Here is an 18,102-nt window from a genome sequence, read left to right as displayed (position 1 = left end):
AATCAGTACTTCCACTTTTACCAGAGTATTTTTTAACACAAGTATCTGTACTTTTACTCAAGTACGGAAAGTGAGTACTTTTGCCATCTCTGCTTACTTATAAAGCATTAATTCAGACCTCAGAGCTGCAAGATTACAAGGTGTCTAAGAAAGAGGAGTACTTATCATATTGGGGAGTGTTTGGAATAAAAATAATCCTTCTCATAACATTATAGACTTTTGTTCTCAGTTTACTCATAACATTTTACTATTTCTCCAACTGTCTGTAATTGATTTGATTAACTGCTCTGACAACCTTCACAGCCTTTCTGCTGGGTTTTAATTTAGTGAGAGGAACATGTCTGGCACCTACCCCTACTTTAACATCTTAAAGTGTTACAACAGAATAAGGCATCCCAGCTGGCTGGACATTGAATACAAGTGATTCACAACATAGGCTGCTGTGATTGTCTTGTTCTCTTTTTGCAAAGAAGGATAAAATGCAGACAAAGTGAATTACCATCTCCTTTATTTTACCGGTTGCATAGTTGACTCTTTTTTCCCCCACAACACTGTTCATTTCAAGCTAGTACTGCTAAACCGAACATCAGTCTTGAGGTTTGGCTTCTCAGCCTCCTTGTTTGTTTAGATCCACCACTGTATCTCTAACAGTTTGGGTTATGTTCTATTATTCTCATTCATTAGATTTGATGATTAGTGTTTTCTGTTCCCTACACTTGTTTCCCAGCTGAAATCATTTATCCTGTCCTCAGTGAGTAATCACCTTGTTAAGAACATGTGAATGTATGTTCTTACCTCTTTTTTTTAATCATACCAAGTTTTGTTTTTGTCTGACTGACCTCTAGCTCACTGATTCTTTAACAAAAAACTATTGACTTAAAAACATTCAAATGAAAGGTTTAATTTGATTTAGGGCCGTAAGTACCATTGAGGACACAGTGGTGGAGAGAGAGCAGCTTAAGTTGTTGACGGTGAGAAAAAGACTGCGTTTCCATGAGGAAAGATTTCAGCTTAGACGGCAAAGGAACATTAAAACAACGTGTATATATAACTCCATCGGTACCGACTGTCAGTTGTTTTTCACCAACTGAATTAAAGATCCATTATGCAATTAATATGTTAGCTACGTCTTTGCCTGAAAATGAAATGTTTATTCAGCTCTGATTTAAGTGTTGGATGTTGAACCTTTTTTGGCCTTTTGGAAGCCAAATACAAACTTTATTAAAATCAGCTCCCTGACTATTAAGAACTTTATTGCAACAGTAGATGGGATTCTGAATCAGAACAGAAATCTGTTGATGCTCCCTACCTGTACATAAGGCATGCTTTGTCTGTCCTCAAAGCTGACCCGATCCTTCCCTTGGAGTACCTGGTCAATTTCCTTCTGACACCGTTCTAAGGAATCCAATTTAGCAGCATGTTACTGTACAATCCAAACCATAATTAAATCACCTATACATGGCAAGGAGCATAATAATTTGCCAGATGATCAAGGAAATAGAATTAAAGTATCAGATGATTAAATAATTCAAAGTCAAACTTTGTCTTCTTTTCTAATGATCTAACCAACCTCTTGCATACACTAAAACACTTCCAGTGTACAATAATTAAAACTGTGGTTATAAGATAAAAAAATAAAAAAAAACTCTCCACATTACATTTTCTCAGATTGGATCTCAATTAAAAAGATGTGTTCTGTCTCCCAAAGGGCTCTAGGTAAACTCCACCCTTGACATACCCTTACTCTTAAGCCATGATTTGTCATTTCTTCTTAATCATTCATTTTTCTTACCCCTGAGCAAACGTTTCTTTAACAGTAGCTGACCCCTTTGCTCTTTTTATTTCCTCCAATTAAATGCAGAAAAGAGAGTAGCGACAGGATTTGTTACCCACAAATGTGATGTTAGAAATTGGTATTTTAAAAAGCAAGATCATAAATAGTATAAAGACTACACTTCCTGCCAAAAAGCCCAGTGGTCATCATGAAATCATTTCTTAACTTTAACAACCAAGAATAGACTGTTATTAATCAGTCTTAACCAATTTTTTAAAACATTTCCAATAACAAGTGACAAATATAGAGAAACAAATAAAATGAAAATCCTATCTGTAATTTTATTTTCAGTGGGTTAGATTATTGTATAGACAACTCCAGCTTTAAATATACTTTCAAAAGTTGCTGGATCTGATAATCACAAGTGAAACATGGCAAAAACTAATCTAAATTCTCATGGGTACCTTGTATGTGTGGGTAGTTCATCAGGTAAAGAAACCCCATCAGCAGGGTATTGGAGGTGGTGTCTGTCCCAGCAAAGTGAAGATCTAGTATGTAGTTTGTAAGAAATTCCTCTGAAAACGAAGAACCATCATTGCCTCTCTGCAAAAAAGGAGAGTGAACAATGTAGGATAAAGTAATACCAGATGAAAGTTTTGGTTGACTTGAATAATACTGTAAAAATGCTCCAATGTGAGTACCCAACATTCAAATTCTTCAGTGATTTTACATTATTTTGGAATATAGACGAATAAAGATGCCCGATGAGAAAACTACATTATTTGAATAGGGAACAATCCAACTAAACTGAATTCATTCTCACCACCATCAAACAAGTCTTATCACTGGTAGATCTAAAAAAATAAAAGGTATAAAAATAATACTTTTTTCTGCATTGCAAAAAATACTAAATGTGCTCTATAATATCAATATTGTAGATATTGATTATTGACCCACATAGTTCAGCTAGACTAAAAGGTTTCAAAATTGTAAGAGTTGGTCCTCATCACCTTATCCACTTCATCCAGATAGCAGTCTAAAAAGTCTCGAGGCTCTCCAGGAACTCTGGTCTTCTTGTGCTCAGTCACCAATTCCATGACAATATTCTGACAAGTCTAAAGAAAAAAATATATATTTATATGTGTATATGCAGTGAATGAATTACGTATTGAACACGCCACAATTTTCCTCAGTAAATGTTTACGTAGCTAGATGTGCTACTGACATGGCATTTTCACCAGATGACTGTAACTTTCCATACAGTCCACTTACACAAAGAAATCAAACTATATGTCCAGAAATTAAGTTATGTGTAATAATGTGGATAGGCACAGTTATTGAACAAATAAAAAAAGGGAGGTGCAAAAAAGCATGGAAAGCCAAGACACCAGCCGCAATCCCTCATAAATTAGAAAGTAATCCTGCCCCTTGTCCAATTAATATCAGTGTGTTTGTTGGGATCTGGAGGCTTGTCCACTTTCTCCACCAGAGGGCGCCGGAGATCTTCCTTCCTGAGGGCATGAGCTGCTCCTACACACATGTTTCCTGTCTCCTCATTAAGAAGACCTATTTAAGGAGGAGTGTCATGATGTAGCAGGTTTACTAGCCCAGATGCAGAACTCAACAGAACACACAGGCAGGAATAAAGTCCAATATTTATTGGCAAACACAGGTCTCCCTCCTGGGAGGCAGAGAAGACAGAGCAGGTCAGGTTCAGGTTTACAGATGAACAGGTTGACAGACTTACAGGTTCACAGGTTTCTAACAGGCAGGGTGGCTCAGGTTTGCTTCCATAGCAAGGACAGCAATCCAGCTCAGAGGGGAGCTTTCACTCAGCCTAAATAGGGAGAGATCCTTAATCAGTAGATAGGGATCAGCTGTTTCTGATGGGCGCCGGCTCTCAGGAGAAGATCCACGGCGCCCTCTGGTGGGCAAACCTCTGGATCCCAACAAGGAGGAGGCTGACACTTCCCTGCCAGAGTGTTTGCCAGTAATGGTTAGCAAACCTGAGCCAGCCTGCCTGATCTAGACCCTGATTTTGTGAACCTGTCTAACCCTGCAAAGACGTCCAGCTCCCACCTACTCACCAGGGCAGCAGGTTTGGCTCTCCACCAGAGATATACCGTTGAAATCCATGTCTAAAAAGTTGTCCCCCCGTTACATTGGCCCTTACAAGATCGAATCTGTCATTAATCCCTCTGCTGTCCGCCTGCATCTCCCTCCTTCTCTCCAGATCCATCCCACTTTCCACGTTTATCAGATCAAACCCGTCCTGACCAGTCCGCTTTGCCCTCCTCCAGACTCCCCTCCTCCCCCCCGTGACATTGATGGGCATCCTGCTTACACCGTTCGCCGGATCGTAGACTCCCGTCGTCGGGGCGACTGGGAAGGCAACCTGGATTCCTGGTTCATTTATTTTAGACCCTGCTTTAATTTCTGACTACCATTCCTCTCTACCCTCTTGTTCCTTTGGACCGGCAGGTGGCGGTCCAAAGGAACAAGAGGGTACTGTTGGGATCTGGAGGCTTGTCCACTTTCTCCACCAGAGGGCGCCGGAGATCTTCCTTCCTGAGGGCATGAGCTGCTCCTACACACCTGTTTCCTGTCTCCTCATTAAGAAGACCTATTTAAGGAGGAGGAGGCTGACACTTCCCTGCCAGAGTGTCTGACCCTGTTTCTCCCTGCCTCACAGATGCCTGGAAACCTGAAACTCTGGAGATAGAAATCTCTGCCTGGAATCTGCCTGCCTGCACTCAGTCTCAGTCTCTGCCTCTGCCCTCAGCCCTCTGCCTGCCGACTAGCCTCTGGACTCACAAGGTTCCCCCCCTGCTGACCAGAATCCTCTCTGAGCAGGTATTTATTCCCGCCATCAGTAACTGCAAATTTCCTGGATCCATTCTAACTGCTCTGTCCTCAGTGGTGTTTCTCCCGTGACCAGACCTCAGAACCCAGAACCCGTGCATCAATTCCTTTGTAAATATTGTAAATAAATCATTGAACTTTTTCCCTGTCTTAAGAGTGTTTTTCTGCATGTGGGTTAGACGCCTTGAACCCAACATGACAGTGTTGAGTCCCAAATGATGGCATTTAAAAAGGTGTCTCTGTTATCACACAAACATCTCACGGTGGGTAAAAGTAAAGAGCTTTCTCAACCTTGTTGCAATTAAGGCATTGGTTACAGAAGGATTTCTGAATGCTCCAGTGAGCACTGTTGGGGCCATAAAAGTGAAAAGAACATAATTTCACCATAAACCGACCACAACCAGGTGCTCTTCGCAAGATTAATGACAGAGGAGGGAAACGAATTATCAGAAGAATTGTCCAAAAGCCAAATACAGGTCCTTCTCAAAATATTAGCATATTGTGATGAAGTTAATTATTTTCCATAATGTAATGATAAAACCTGAACATTCATATATTTTAGATTCATTGCACACTAAATGAAATATTTCAGGTCTTATTGTCTTAATACGGATGATTTTGGCATACAGCTCATGAAAACCCAAAATTCCTATATTACAAAATAAGCATATTTCGTCCAACCAATAAGAGAAAAGTATTTTTGAGACAAAAAAGTATCAATGTACAGTATGCACTCAATACTTGGTCGGGAATCCTTTTGCGTCTCTCAACTTTCTGTTCAAAATATCCCACAGATTCTCTATGGGGTTCAGGTCAGGAGAGTTGGCAGGCCAATTCAGCACAGTGATACCATGGTCAGTAAACCATTTACCAGTGGTTTGGCATTGTGAGCAAGTGCCAGGTCATGCTAAAAAATTTAATCTTAATCTCCATAATGTTTTTCAGCAGATGGAAGCATGAAGTGCTCCAAAATCTCCTGATAGCTGCATTGACCCTGCCCTTGATAAAACACAGTGGACCAACAGCAGCAGCTGACATGGCACCTCAGAACATCACTGACTGTAGGTACTTGACACTGGACTTCTGGCATTTTGGCATTTCCTTCTCCCCAGTCTTCCTCTAGACTCTGGCACCTTGATTTCCAAATGACCTGCAAAACTGAGTAACAGTCCAGTGCTGCTTCTCTGTTGCCCAGGTCAGGCACCTTTGCCGCTGTTTCTGGTTCAAAAGTGGCTTGACCTGGGAAATGTGGCACCTGTAGCCCATATCCTGCACACGCCTGTGCACGGTGGCCCTGGATGTTTCTACTCCAGAGTCAGTCCACTGCTTCCGCAGGTCCTCCAAGGTCTGGAATCGGCCCTTCTCCACAATCTTCCTCAGGGTCCGGTCACCTCTTTTCATTGTGCAGCATTTTCTGCCACACTTTTTCCTTCCCACAGACTTCCCACTGAGGTGCCTTGACACAGCACCCTGGAAACTGCCTATTTGTTTAGAAATATCTTTCTGTGTCATATCCTCTTGCTTGAGGGTGTCAATGATGGCCTTCTGCACAGCAGTCAGGTTGGCAGTCTTACCCATGTTTGGAGTTTTGAGTGATGAACCAGGCTGGGAGTTTGAAAGGCCTCAGGTATCTTTGGCAGGTGTTTAGAGTTAATTTTTTTGGATTCAGATGATTAGGTGCATAGATAATTCATAGACCTTTTTCATGATATGCTAATCTTGTGAGATAGGAATTTTGGGTTTTCATGAGCTGTATGCCAAAATCATCTACCAGTAAATTGAGACAACAAAAGACCTAAATTATTTCAGTTGATGTGAAATGAATTTAAAATATATGAATGTTCAAGTTTTATCATTACACTATGGAAAATAATGAACTTTATCACAATATGTTAATATTTTGAGAAGGACCTGTATCACTTGTGGAGAGCTTCAGAAAGGCCACGAATTAGTACAATCTTTTAAAAGAAAACAATAAACAACGCACTCAACTGCCATAGTCTGTATGCATGCCCACCACTCAAGACTCCATTGCTGAAAAGACACGTTGAAGCTTTAGTTATAAAGTTAGTTTGCTGCATAACATAGACCATCCTGTAAAATACTCGGAACATATATTCTTGTCAGATGAGAGCAAAATTGAACTATTTGGATACCATAATACACATCATGTTTCGAGGTCAAATGGCACATCACGTCACGCCAAAAACACCATACCAGCAGTGAAATTTGGAGGTGGGGTCATTATGGCGTAGGGCTGTTTTTTTCTGTATATAGTACTAGCAAACTTCAAATGATTGAAGGATGAATGGAGACATTCTTTATTAAAAAAAAATGCATCTGCTGCCATCTACCAGGATGATGAAGATGAAACCTGGGTGGCAATTTCAGCAAACAATGACCCAAAAGATACAGCCAAGGAAACTCAATTGGTTTCAGAAAAGAAAAAAAAGCTGCTAGAATGGCACAGTCAATCACCTGACATGAATCCAATAGAAACACTATGGAAAGAGCAAAAGATCAGAGACAAAACCTTCAAAATTTGAAGACTGTTTATTTGAGTGGAAGAATGGGCCAAAATCACACCTGAGAAAAACATGAGACTAAATTCTCCATACAAGAGGCATCTTGAAGATTTCAGTAAATGTGTTCAATACTTTTTTCCTGTGTAATTTCACTTTATTACAAATTACTTCATTTCTGGACATCTACAGTATGGTTTGATTCTTCTGGAAGTGTGGAATGCATGAATAGTTACCGAGATCTGGTAAAAATGTGTGTTAATAGCACCTTTAGAAATATATATTTAGTGATTAAAATTTGTATGTTTTTTTTTTTTTTTTATTTTATTTAACCCACTGTATATGAAAACAAAAAAAAGAGAATTCTGCCTTTTAGATAAAATGTTTGAAATAATTAAGTCCATACATTTAATGGATGTTACATTCATTAGTTCATCAAATGAATCATTGTGTTTTTTCAATCAAAAAATGATATTTTGACCTTTTTAATAGAGTAGAGCAGGTATATGGCCCTGAGGGAATAGTGACAGTTGTAACAATAGAAAATGAAAATCATTTGGGATTATAGATCTATAGATGGAGCAGACTAACTGCTCAAATAATAAATAACATGGAAATTGAAATGAAAATAAACTAATAAAGGGTCTACTTGGTTAAAGTTTTTTCCTTTTACCTTATAATTTTTAAAGGCTCTTCTGAAGGGCAGTGGCAGGCTGCGAGTTATCGGAAGAGAGTCGTACACCTGTAAACAGAAGTCATTAGTTTATTCTCATGACCTGCAAAGTCTGGTTTATTTTACATCAGCTGCTGTGAACAAATTTTATCTTGGGGTACAGGCCTCTCAACCTAAGGAGGAAACCTATCTCTAGCTTAACGGCAGTGAGAAGGACAGAGAACGGGGTCTAAAGACCCTGCTATAAATGGTTTGGACCCTTCTTATGCCAGCCCTACTTGTCTTAAGATAAGAATTAAAATATAAACAGATAAAAACATATTTCTCCTTTAACAATTTACAACAATACAATTACTGTAACCAATGTTCCAACCCTAACAACCTCAGTGGCAGATAGGGAAGGATCTTCGCCAAATGTTAGATTTGTCCTTTTGACGTTACATTGTGACAGGCTATTAGCCACTAGCTTGTTAGCATCATGGATACATTTACTTTTATTTTTCCAAAAAGAGTGAATTGAAAATGGAAGTTCAAGTTCTAGCTTTGTGCAAATAAAGTATTTTTACAATTTTTTTAAAATGGACACATAGAAGGCCTATAAGTGATCACCTGAGTCTGAAAGCCCATTTCAGAAAGATGTTAGACAAATAAAGCTTTGTTTTAGCAGAAGATATCTGTTAGAAGGACTGAATCTTAAACTTAATGTAGAACCATTTCTTTGTCATGGGAAGAGGGATTGTATGAAGTGTATAATTTCGTGCTTTCAGATCAGAAATGGAATTGAACACACCATAGCCCATGGTCCATTGGCCATCTTGGCAATCTCTGTGAAGCACCGGACAATAACTTTCATCGACTCATCATTGTACTCATAGCGTGCGCCAAACAGAACTTGGCAGATGATGTTGGAGGCTGCGTTATGGAACATAACCTGTGGACTCAGTATGCCACCTGTAGGAATCACAATAGTCCAAAACAGAGTCATCAGTTTTCAATAAGAATGTGAATTTATAAGACATGATCTTTGTTTGTTTGGACAACAAAAAAATGCAACCCATTCAACACCTACACCAAGAAAAACACAGTATTCAATAATGCTCTGAGCACACACTCATTTTGGTTTTATATGTACACATTAACAAATTTAAACAAAGTTGAAGTTGAGAGAACAACAACTCTCGTTTTGAGTAGATCATCTCTGATCAGGAAGTCCTAGAATACATGTTCCAGGAATTAAATACAACACAAACTCTAGTGGACCCACAGATGAAATACCTTGGCTCTGTTCTAGTGTTTTTATTGTGTATTGAATCTCCTCATTAATCCTGTCTTCCATTGACTTTTTTCCAAGACCAAAGTTCCTTAGGGTCATCAGAGCAAAGCGTCGATGTTCTTTCCATGTCGAGCCGTAATCTGCCAGAACCACTCCTGAAACAAATGTGGGAACACAGCAAAAATAGTTCAACACACAAAATATGCTTTCTATACATAAATGTCTTATAAGAGATCAAAGAACATACAGGACAGAATAAAAACAGTTACAATGGCTCTCCATTCACAAGGTGGTGATATTGTCACTTGGGTTTTTCTTAATGTGCTCTTGCTTTTGTGTTTCAAGTTGTGCAGATGTTTGTCGAAAAGGCTTAATAAAGTCAACTTTTTAGTGAATGCCCTTGTGTGAATGCACCTTTAGGCCTGTATTTTGTTATTTCTGTGTTAAGCATTTTGTGCTTCTCAGTCTTCCTGTGCTTATTTTATAGCAGCTGTTGCACAATTACCTAGCTCAGCTAAATCCTGTCATTATCCACCCATCGCTCAGTAAATTAATGCTCTGGTTTCCATTAATAACTGCTGGTTCCTTCTGCAACTGTATGTGCTCCATACTTTGCATGATCATCCAAAAAGTTCCCTGCTCCTCTTTCTCAATTTACTCTGTTCCGGGGTTCTTTTCTGACCAGAAACCTGATATGCTATACAGAACATAGATTTTAAAAGGTTTTCAAATTGTAAATAAAGCAGACATCTGCTTTATGTGTCAGGTAAGTTTATAACTGTCCGAGATTACAATGTGTATTTGTGTCGATAGGTGCTTTCTAAAGAAAATTCGGAACCTGCTTAGTTTCTTAAAGCTCCTGTAAGGAGTCCTGTAAGTACACTGTGGCTCTGTTCGAATTTATGGGCTACGTTTTCCAAGGACATGGTCTATCTGGACTGGGTCCTTTGAAGTCCTTGAAAATGAGGAGACCGAAAGAGTTTAGGCTGTGAATCCAAACAACTCTAGCCTTCAGCGGCTTTTGCCGCCATACGCTCTTTCACCTACCAACCATGACAGTTGACACACAAAGCAGGAAAAGAATGAATACCAAACTTTTTTTTTCCTTTTTTTTTATTTTTTTATTTTTTTTATTGTAATGTGAACAAAGACTTCACTCATGTGAATAGAGACTGGAATAAAGGCGACAACCACCAGGAGCATGAACAAATAAAAGCAAATGTAATTATATAAACCTTAGTCAGTTAAATAACATGCTGCTGTCATTTTGCACATCTCTGATGTTGCTGCCATTTTCAAATTTCAAATATCCATTATAACGTACAATGATAATGATAAAACATCCTCAGTCTGCTTCATCACCTGCAAAGATGTAAAAAGAACAGCACAACCAACGGATGTAGTATAAGAGGTGAAATAAAATAACACCTTTAAACTATCGCTGAAGTAGTATTATTTAATCTGACATGTATACTGTGGTAGCTGAAGATAAGAATATGGGCTTCCTGTATGAAAGTAAATCCCTAAGTACCTGGAACCAAGCACCTGTAGTTGTTTGTGAGAGTTTACTTGTGCATGTAAAGTTTATCCAAAGGAAAAATGCTTAATAGTGGTTGTGAAGAGCCGAAGATGTGCCCCTCCAGAGTACAGAGACGAGTGCCGGGGACCTGAAGCCCTGAACGCCCAAAGGGACCCAAAGAGCAAAGGCCCAGGAGGGGCCAACCCAAGAAATCCGACCCCGCATCAGGGAAGGAGGGGAGACAACCCCGAGGAAAACCCCCAGCCACCGGAACCGGGAGCCGTGGGGAGGAGTCCGTGGGCTCCGCCGGCAGCCAGCCACCCTGAAGTGGCTCCGGCCATGGGCCCCAGGGACCCGAGGCCCCAGGGGTGCCCCACCCCCCGGCGGGAGCCCCGGCCGGGCCCCGGGGAGCCAGACCCGCGGAGCAGCTTCTAAGAATAAGCCAGTACCCGCCCGGGATTCCACCCCCCAAACACCAAGCACACCACCACCACCAGCACCGGCGAGGATGGGGGGAAATGGGCTCTGCACTTAGCAGAGACTTGAGATGTTCTTGGGAGAGGGAGCCGTTCAGACCCCAACCTGACAAATACAAAAAAAAAAATACAGTCTCACACCTTCCCTCCCTAGTGCCCCCACTGGCAACACACAGTCTCTGTGAAGAGGAAGAAAGAGAAAAATATAAAATAAAACGCGGAAGCACATTCACACATAACTCTCACATCCAATAATCTCAGGACCGAGGACCGGACGGCACTGGTGGCCGGTCGCGGGATTACCGGATGACCCGATAGGTGAACCTCAAATCCGGATGGGGACCATGTGATGTAATTCTTACCTTTATTCTCTGTGACATCATTTACAAACATGTCTTGTGGTCTTCCAGCATATTCAGCACCCTTCACCACTATCGCCTCCTTCATGGCCTTTAGCCCACTGACAACCACAGCTGGTTTGGAACCAATAAACAGGCTGTAGACATTTCCATATGAGAGTCTGAGCTGGTAAGAAACAACACATAATAGGCTGGGTCATTTCAACAATAATCTTTAAAAATGTATGGTAAAGGTAATGTATCATGCTGCATTTCAGCTAGAACATCGCATTGAGTTTAGAGATTCTCTGATATTGTTCTGTTCTGCCACGTGCCTAAATAAAAATAAGTAAAATAAATAATGTGTGGAAAAACAGTTTAGCCATTTATTGTGAATTATAACTCTAAATAAATAAATGTGTTCAAACAGTATCAGTGCAGAGGTTCACTTGCAACAAACCAAAGCTTAAGATAGAGGTCTGAAAAAAACTTTGTAGAAGCAGATGGAAAGAAGAACAATCATCTGACAAAAGAAAAACATTTTAATATGAATTTTTTTTTGGAAAGCTCTAAAGCCTGAAAAAAAAATCGGTAAACACCGGCTACATTAATCAGATAGGCTATATCCACCTATCCATTAGCTCATAAAGGAAACGGAAAAGAAAACACCCCTGACTTGTAGACACTGTTGGAAACATGCCAAGTGTTTTGGATGTGTGCTTGGCTAGGTCAGTGTCAGATATCATGTTTTTTTGCAGCAATAAAGATCATTTTTACTGAGCAAAGATAAAAAAACATACAACCTTTGGAAAAAATGTCACTGTCACTGAAACAGTCTGAACAAACTGAAGATTTATCAAGAATGAGTGCAGTGAGCTCTGTACTGCCTTATTATGCAATCGCTCTTTATTCAGCAGAGGAAACACTAATACTGGCACATAAACTTTATGCCTAGTGTTGGGTTACCTCCAGTGGGTTTAGAGAGAGTTACTTAGACTGCAAGGAATCTTATTCTTAAATCTATCAACTACATTGTTGAAGCAGGAAGAAGTTATATTTTCAAACCATACACTATTAACAGTACATGAGTTTGCATGTTGCATTGCGGTAAGAATGTTTCGGATTGCATTTCTGCCTTGGGGTCTTTCTCCATGGAGTTTGTATGGTCCACATGTGCATGTGTGGTTTCTCTCTGGGTACCCCGGCTTCCTCCCATAGTCCAAAAACATGACTGTTAGGGCTTCTCTAAATTGTCCATAGGTATGAGTATATGTGTGCATGGTTGTATGTCTTCATGTGTATCTGTGATATCCTGGGACAGACTTGTGACCTGTCCAGGGTGTACCCTGCCTCTTGCCCATAGACTTCCGGAGATAGGCACCGGCCCCACCACAAAATAAATGGGGGAAGATGGATGGATGGATGGAGTTTGCATAGAAATAAAGCTACCACATTTTTCAAATCAAAACTGTGTTAAAAAAAATGTCTTACCCTCTCAAGGTCTTCTAGAGGGTTCTCCTGGCCAAGATGTAAAAGGTTCCCAATAAGGGGTAGAGTCGGGGGTCCTGGTGGAAAATTCTTTGGTCTTTTAGATTTGAGATGGAATAAGAGGAATAAAATTGAGAGGAAAAAAAGAATTACAGAAGCAAACATGATGAGATGGTTAGCTCTGGTGGATTTTACTACATGTGGCTGAGCTCTGCTTTTAGTTGCGCCCCCATGTATATATTGGCCCAATCCCAAAACGCCCCCTTTGCTTAACTTAACCCTTAACTATCAATTGTTACTCTGAATGAAGTAACACTTGCAGCTGTGGAGTGCGCCTTGGTTGAAGGTGGGTGGACATAAATGAGACTGGGATGGCTTCTTCCCTCCAATGGAAAAGAAAGCATTAGTTTCTATGGTAACACAGTGACGCCCCATGTGTATGGCAGTAGCTCTGTTATGCAGGTTGACATGAAATGTTTTCACTTTTATTAAAAAATTGTATCCGGTCAAATAAAACCATTTCAAAGAGAACCTTCCTTTTAGGAAGTAATTACGTGTTTTTCCATTTTCCAAGGGACACCAAAACAGGTCGTTAGTGCTTTTTAACTCTTAAATTAGATGGAAAGTGTCTCATTAGTAAATATAGAAGAAGAGCAGCCTCTGCTGCCAACTGCTAGCATTACACTTGTTGTAAAAAGATCTGACTAAATATAGATGGTTCATCATCCAAAAGATGCTTCATTCCATTTTTCTTGAACACTTCCATGCAAATACCTATATACTTTTGTGTCTTATTTTAAATCTCTTATAATGCCCAAGTAAACCCATCAAAAATAAATAAATAAATGTGGGTTTTAGTGTTTCAAAAGGACTATGGTACATGGAGGTACAGATTGATGAACTCTAAAATGTCCAGTTAGATTACTTTAAGGTATTTAAAGAGAAACAAATCCCTGTATAATCACTGCTATGATGGAGTGCATTTTGTTATACATTTAATATCTTTATGGAAGAAGGAAAATGTAATCACCTTATTTTCATTTGAATTCGAGTGTAAAAAAAATCTGCAAAAGTTCAGGAAATAGACACTATTTTATTAAGAAACTAGGATAAACCTGTTTCTACTGATACCACAATGTGATCAGGAAACTTAGGTCACTGAAGGAACCTTTATTCCCAAACATGATCATCAAAGAATTCCAAAGTGTTCCTTCATAGAAAACCCAAAGTCAATTGAATGCATTATTGCAACACATACACACATTTACAAATCTCTGCTGTGTTATTACACTTATCCTGCCATTCTTTTTTATTTCTTTCTACCTTATGAATATAATTTATGATTAAATATGACTGTTGATCAGCTTCTTCTAGGTAACTTGAGATTTAATTGTTATGTTTTTTGCATGGCAAGCCTACAACCTTACAAATACATCTACAAACTTAATTTGGAGATCTGGTCTAAATACAAAAATGTTAAAAAATGCGGACTATCCTGTGGTTCCAATCTAGACTTGTTTTACTGTACAAGCCAAAACAAGAAATTTTATTTGTATAGTACAATTCTGTACATAGACAATTCAAGTGCTTTTGAGATGGGCCCGTAGTTTTGCAGTATCATTTTTTCCAAGCCTTTTAACAATGGTTTGATCATTTTATATGTGGGGATTACATTTTAGGCCTAGGGAGAAACACCCAACATAAGGGATGTGTTTATGGTTAGAATCAAATCAGATTCCAAAACAGGTAAAAGCTTCTTAATGAAACCTGTGGGTAAAACATCGGTACAACTTCTCTTTATGCTGATGAAGATTCTCAGTCATCCAGGTGATAGTCATTCTGTAAAAGTAAAAAAAACGATCCACTGGACTTGGTTTTCAAGGTTTGAAGACGTTTTGCTCCCTCTCCAGGAAGCTTTCTCAATTCAAATGTCTGGGTCGGCAGTGAGTTGAGGCTTTATATGGACAAGGACTTGTATTGCTTGGAAACATGCAAATTGAACCGATGAGCTGGTCGTTTGGTTCCATTGTTGGCCTGTAATACCTGTAACCTGTCTATGATTCTGAAGGTCGGTCATTAAAGGGGGGGATAGCCGTTAAAGGGGTGATTGCCTCTTGTAATACCTGAAACCTGTCTATGATTGTTGGTTGTTAACGGAAGGATTGTTCACCTTGCTGAAGAGTACTTTTGGTACTTTGTTTCTGTGTGATGGGGTGGGGGTGTGATGATACCTGGAAGGGATCAACTCTATAACTGGATTGTAGGTTTTAGGAAGCTGGAATCTGAGTCCATCACCTCTGTTTAAAGTTGGTCTTTCTCTCTTAACATAGATGGCTTCCTTCACGCCCCTCTCAAACCACCTACCTTCTTTATTCAAAATGTGAACATTCTGGCCCTTAAAAGAATGTCCTTTGTCCACAAGGTGTAGATGAACTGCAGAGTCTTGTCCAGAGGAGGCCGCTCTTCTGTGTTGGGCCATGCGTCTGTGGAGAGGTTGTTTGGTTTCTCCAATATAGAGATCAAAGCATTCCTCGCTGCGCTGAACAGCGTATACCACACCTCTCATATTCGGTCTGGGGGTTTTATCTTTAGGATGCACTAGCCTCTGTTTTAGGGTTTTGTTTGGTTTGAAATGTACTGGGATTTTGTGTTTACAGAAAATCCTGTTGAGTTTTTCAGAGACTCCAGCAACATACGGGATTGTGATGTTTCTGTGTTTAGTTTTCTACCCGCTACCTTCTGCTGCATGTCTTGGATTTCCTTGCTGATTTGATGAACGCCCAAATTGGGTATCCACAGTTTTGGAGGGCATCTCTGATGTGTTTCTGTTCTCTGTGCTTCCCTTTCTGTTTACTGAAACAGAAGGGAAGCAGAGGCTACTGTTACAATATAACAGTATATTTTTTATTCTATGCACCATGACCATATATCATTCACTATTAATTTCCATACATTGTGGTATTTTTCAAACAAAAAATGTCTTTTTAGTGGTACTTAGCCAAAATATATGAAGTAAAAAAAAAATATAATATTATAATAATTATATCAAGAAATGTCAGGTATTTTCTTCATTGACCAAAACTATGTTTGCAATGATATGAGTACTGATCATATCCTGAAATGTATTCTCTTTTAGATGAAAACAAATAAAATTCTATTCTAATGAGTAGAGCCAAAGAAAGACTGGATGTATGAAAATTCATTATGAATCCACAGTTAATCATAAAATTCTCCCAAAAAAGGTTTTGAAAACATGGAACACATAAGAAACACTATGATTGTTTGAAGAACTCCCTGCATGGTCATTTTTCACACCAAAAGGTTTGTTAGTTGTCACTTTGGTGGTAATAGCTGGGTGCTGTCTTAAAAATAAAATATTTCCAAGCTTTTTTATTATTATTGTTTTGTTTTGTTAATTTTTTTTTTAAGGATAAATAAATCAGGATTAACTCAGTATTTATTTAGCCTAATGTGTGTCTGTAAATAACACAGAAGCCAAACAACAAAGTCAGAAAGCTCACAGAGCTGATCATTAACCTTTAGAGGGTAAACACTAGTAAATGTTTAGCAATATATTTAGGTAACTTAGTTCCTCCTTCAATATGTTAAAAGATGTTCCACCACCAGCAGCAGCCATCAGCAGAGTCTGTGGGAATTTCCCTATTTTACCAAAATGAATATTTTTATATGTATAAAAATTGAGACCTAATTTATTTTCTAAAAAATTATCACTATGAAATATAATGGCCTCCATTTGTTTATACTGGATCCTGGACAGCTGAAAGAACGAGATCCCGGATACAAGCGGCTGAAATGAGTTCTCTCTGTAGTGTGTCTGGGCTCTCCCTTAGATATAGGGTGAGGAGCTCAGTTATGCGGGGAGGACTCAGGGTAGAGCCGCTGCTCCTCCACATCGACAGGAGCCAGTTGAGGTGGCTCGGGCATCTGATTTGGATGCCTCCTGGACGTCTTCCTGGTGAGGTGTTCCAGGCACGTCCCAGCGGGAGGAGGGGGAGTCCCAGGACACGCTGGAGGGACTATTGTTCTTGGCTGGCCTGGGAGCGCCTTGGGATTCCCCTGGAGGAGCTGCCCAAAGTGGCTGGGTAAATCCTGCTTTTGAAGTAGAGCTACAAACCAATTTACCAGAACTTTGAGCACTGCGCATATGCAAACAAGGAAGTTCATCTTGAGTCCGACACGTGGTTTCTGGCCGTAAAGTATGAGTAGGTAGATCGTATCAGAGCGACGGGCCATAGAGTAAATGAACAAGCACTGCAAGCTGTCAACTTTTAAACCCTGCAGTTTCATAGTACAGTTTGAGCTGTAGCAGAGTACAATGACTGAAAATATTGTACACTGTATGAGCTTTCGCCTTTTAGGGCTGATTTTCCAGCGATGCCAGAATTTTTTGGATTGGGCTCATTTCAGCCTCATTTTTTGTCCTACATCATGTAGTATACATGGGGTAACAAGGGGCGATTAGCCTCTCACGACCACTTCAGGAATCGTGAGGTTGGGAGAAAATCAATTATGTTTCAAAGTTAGTCGTCCATCCGAGCGAATCCTGCTGTTGAAGTCAATTTACCTGAACCTCTCGCACTGCCCATGTGCAAACAAGGGAATTCTTCTTATTATTCCAGATTGACGAGTCCGACCAGCAGCATCTTTTGGCACTGAGTCCGTACAAGTGATGAGTCAACTTTCAAACTACAGTTTGAGCTGTAACTGAATACAACGATTTCATATAGTGTATGGCTGCCTTTAAACGTCCCACATGCGCAGTTGAGGACATAATGAGTTCACAAATAGCAATCTTGCTCTGTGTTTACAGAAGTAAAAATGGATGGTGCTGGAGCACATCTTGCAATCTTTCTTTTCTTTTCCAACCAGAGTCAGCGCATCAACAATGTAATCTTTCCAAAAAAACAAAAAAAGACTGCTCTTTACATCATCATCTGCCATGGTTGTTTTTATTCCCTTTCTGTGATTTAGGACCACATATGCAAGTACCCTGGGTTGCATTTCAAAAAATCTGATCTTTATTGTTCAGACTGTCATGAAAAGATGAGATACAGGTCACATACGGGCAAAAAAGACATCGACATACCAAAGGTGTAACTTTGTGATAAAAGTTGGTGGGGACACTCTTAGGATAGTGGCTGATGGATATCTACTCA

The 18,102-nt window shown here is 39.7% G+C and overlaps 1 protein-coding gene across 1 annotated transcript in view; it reads right to left on the bottom strand.

Moving 5' to 3' along the window:
• The window catches only part of LOC107092632 (cytochrome P450 2J6-like), a 15,778-nt gene extending 2,679 nt beyond the window's left edge, over positions 1 to 13,099 (bottom strand). Inside the window, exons 1-8 of the mRNA XM_015387215.1 lie at positions 12,929 to 13,099; positions 11,462 to 11,624; positions 9,107 to 9,259; positions 8,622 to 8,782; positions 7,832 to 7,900; positions 2,785 to 2,889; positions 2,239 to 2,377; positions 1,310 to 1,395 (exon numbers count right to left, since the gene is read on the bottom strand). Of these exons, the coding sequence (XP_015242701.1) occupies positions 1,310 to 1,395; positions 2,239 to 2,377; positions 2,785 to 2,889; positions 7,832 to 7,900; positions 8,622 to 8,782; positions 9,107 to 9,259; positions 11,462 to 11,624; positions 12,929 to 13,090 (1,038 nt within the window). The 5' untranslated portion in view covers positions 13,091 to 13,099. The remainder of the gene's footprint in view (positions 1 to 1,309; positions 1,396 to 2,238; positions 2,378 to 2,784; positions 2,890 to 7,831; positions 7,901 to 8,621; positions 8,783 to 9,106; positions 9,260 to 11,461; positions 11,625 to 12,928) is intronic.
• Positions 13,100 to 18,102: the final 5,003 nt, after the last annotated feature.

This window comes from Cyprinodon variegatus, unplaced genomic scaffold, assembly GCF_000732505.1.
Source record: "Cyprinodon variegatus isolate N-32 unplaced genomic scaffold, C_variegatus-1.0 Scaffold388, whole genome shotgun sequence".
NCBI classification, from domain to species: Eukaryota; Metazoa; Chordata; class Actinopteri; order Cyprinodontiformes; family Cyprinodontidae; genus Cyprinodon; species Cyprinodon variegatus.
Note: the sequence above shows the minus strand (reverse complement) of the source record. Positions and strands in the feature narration are given on the sequence as shown.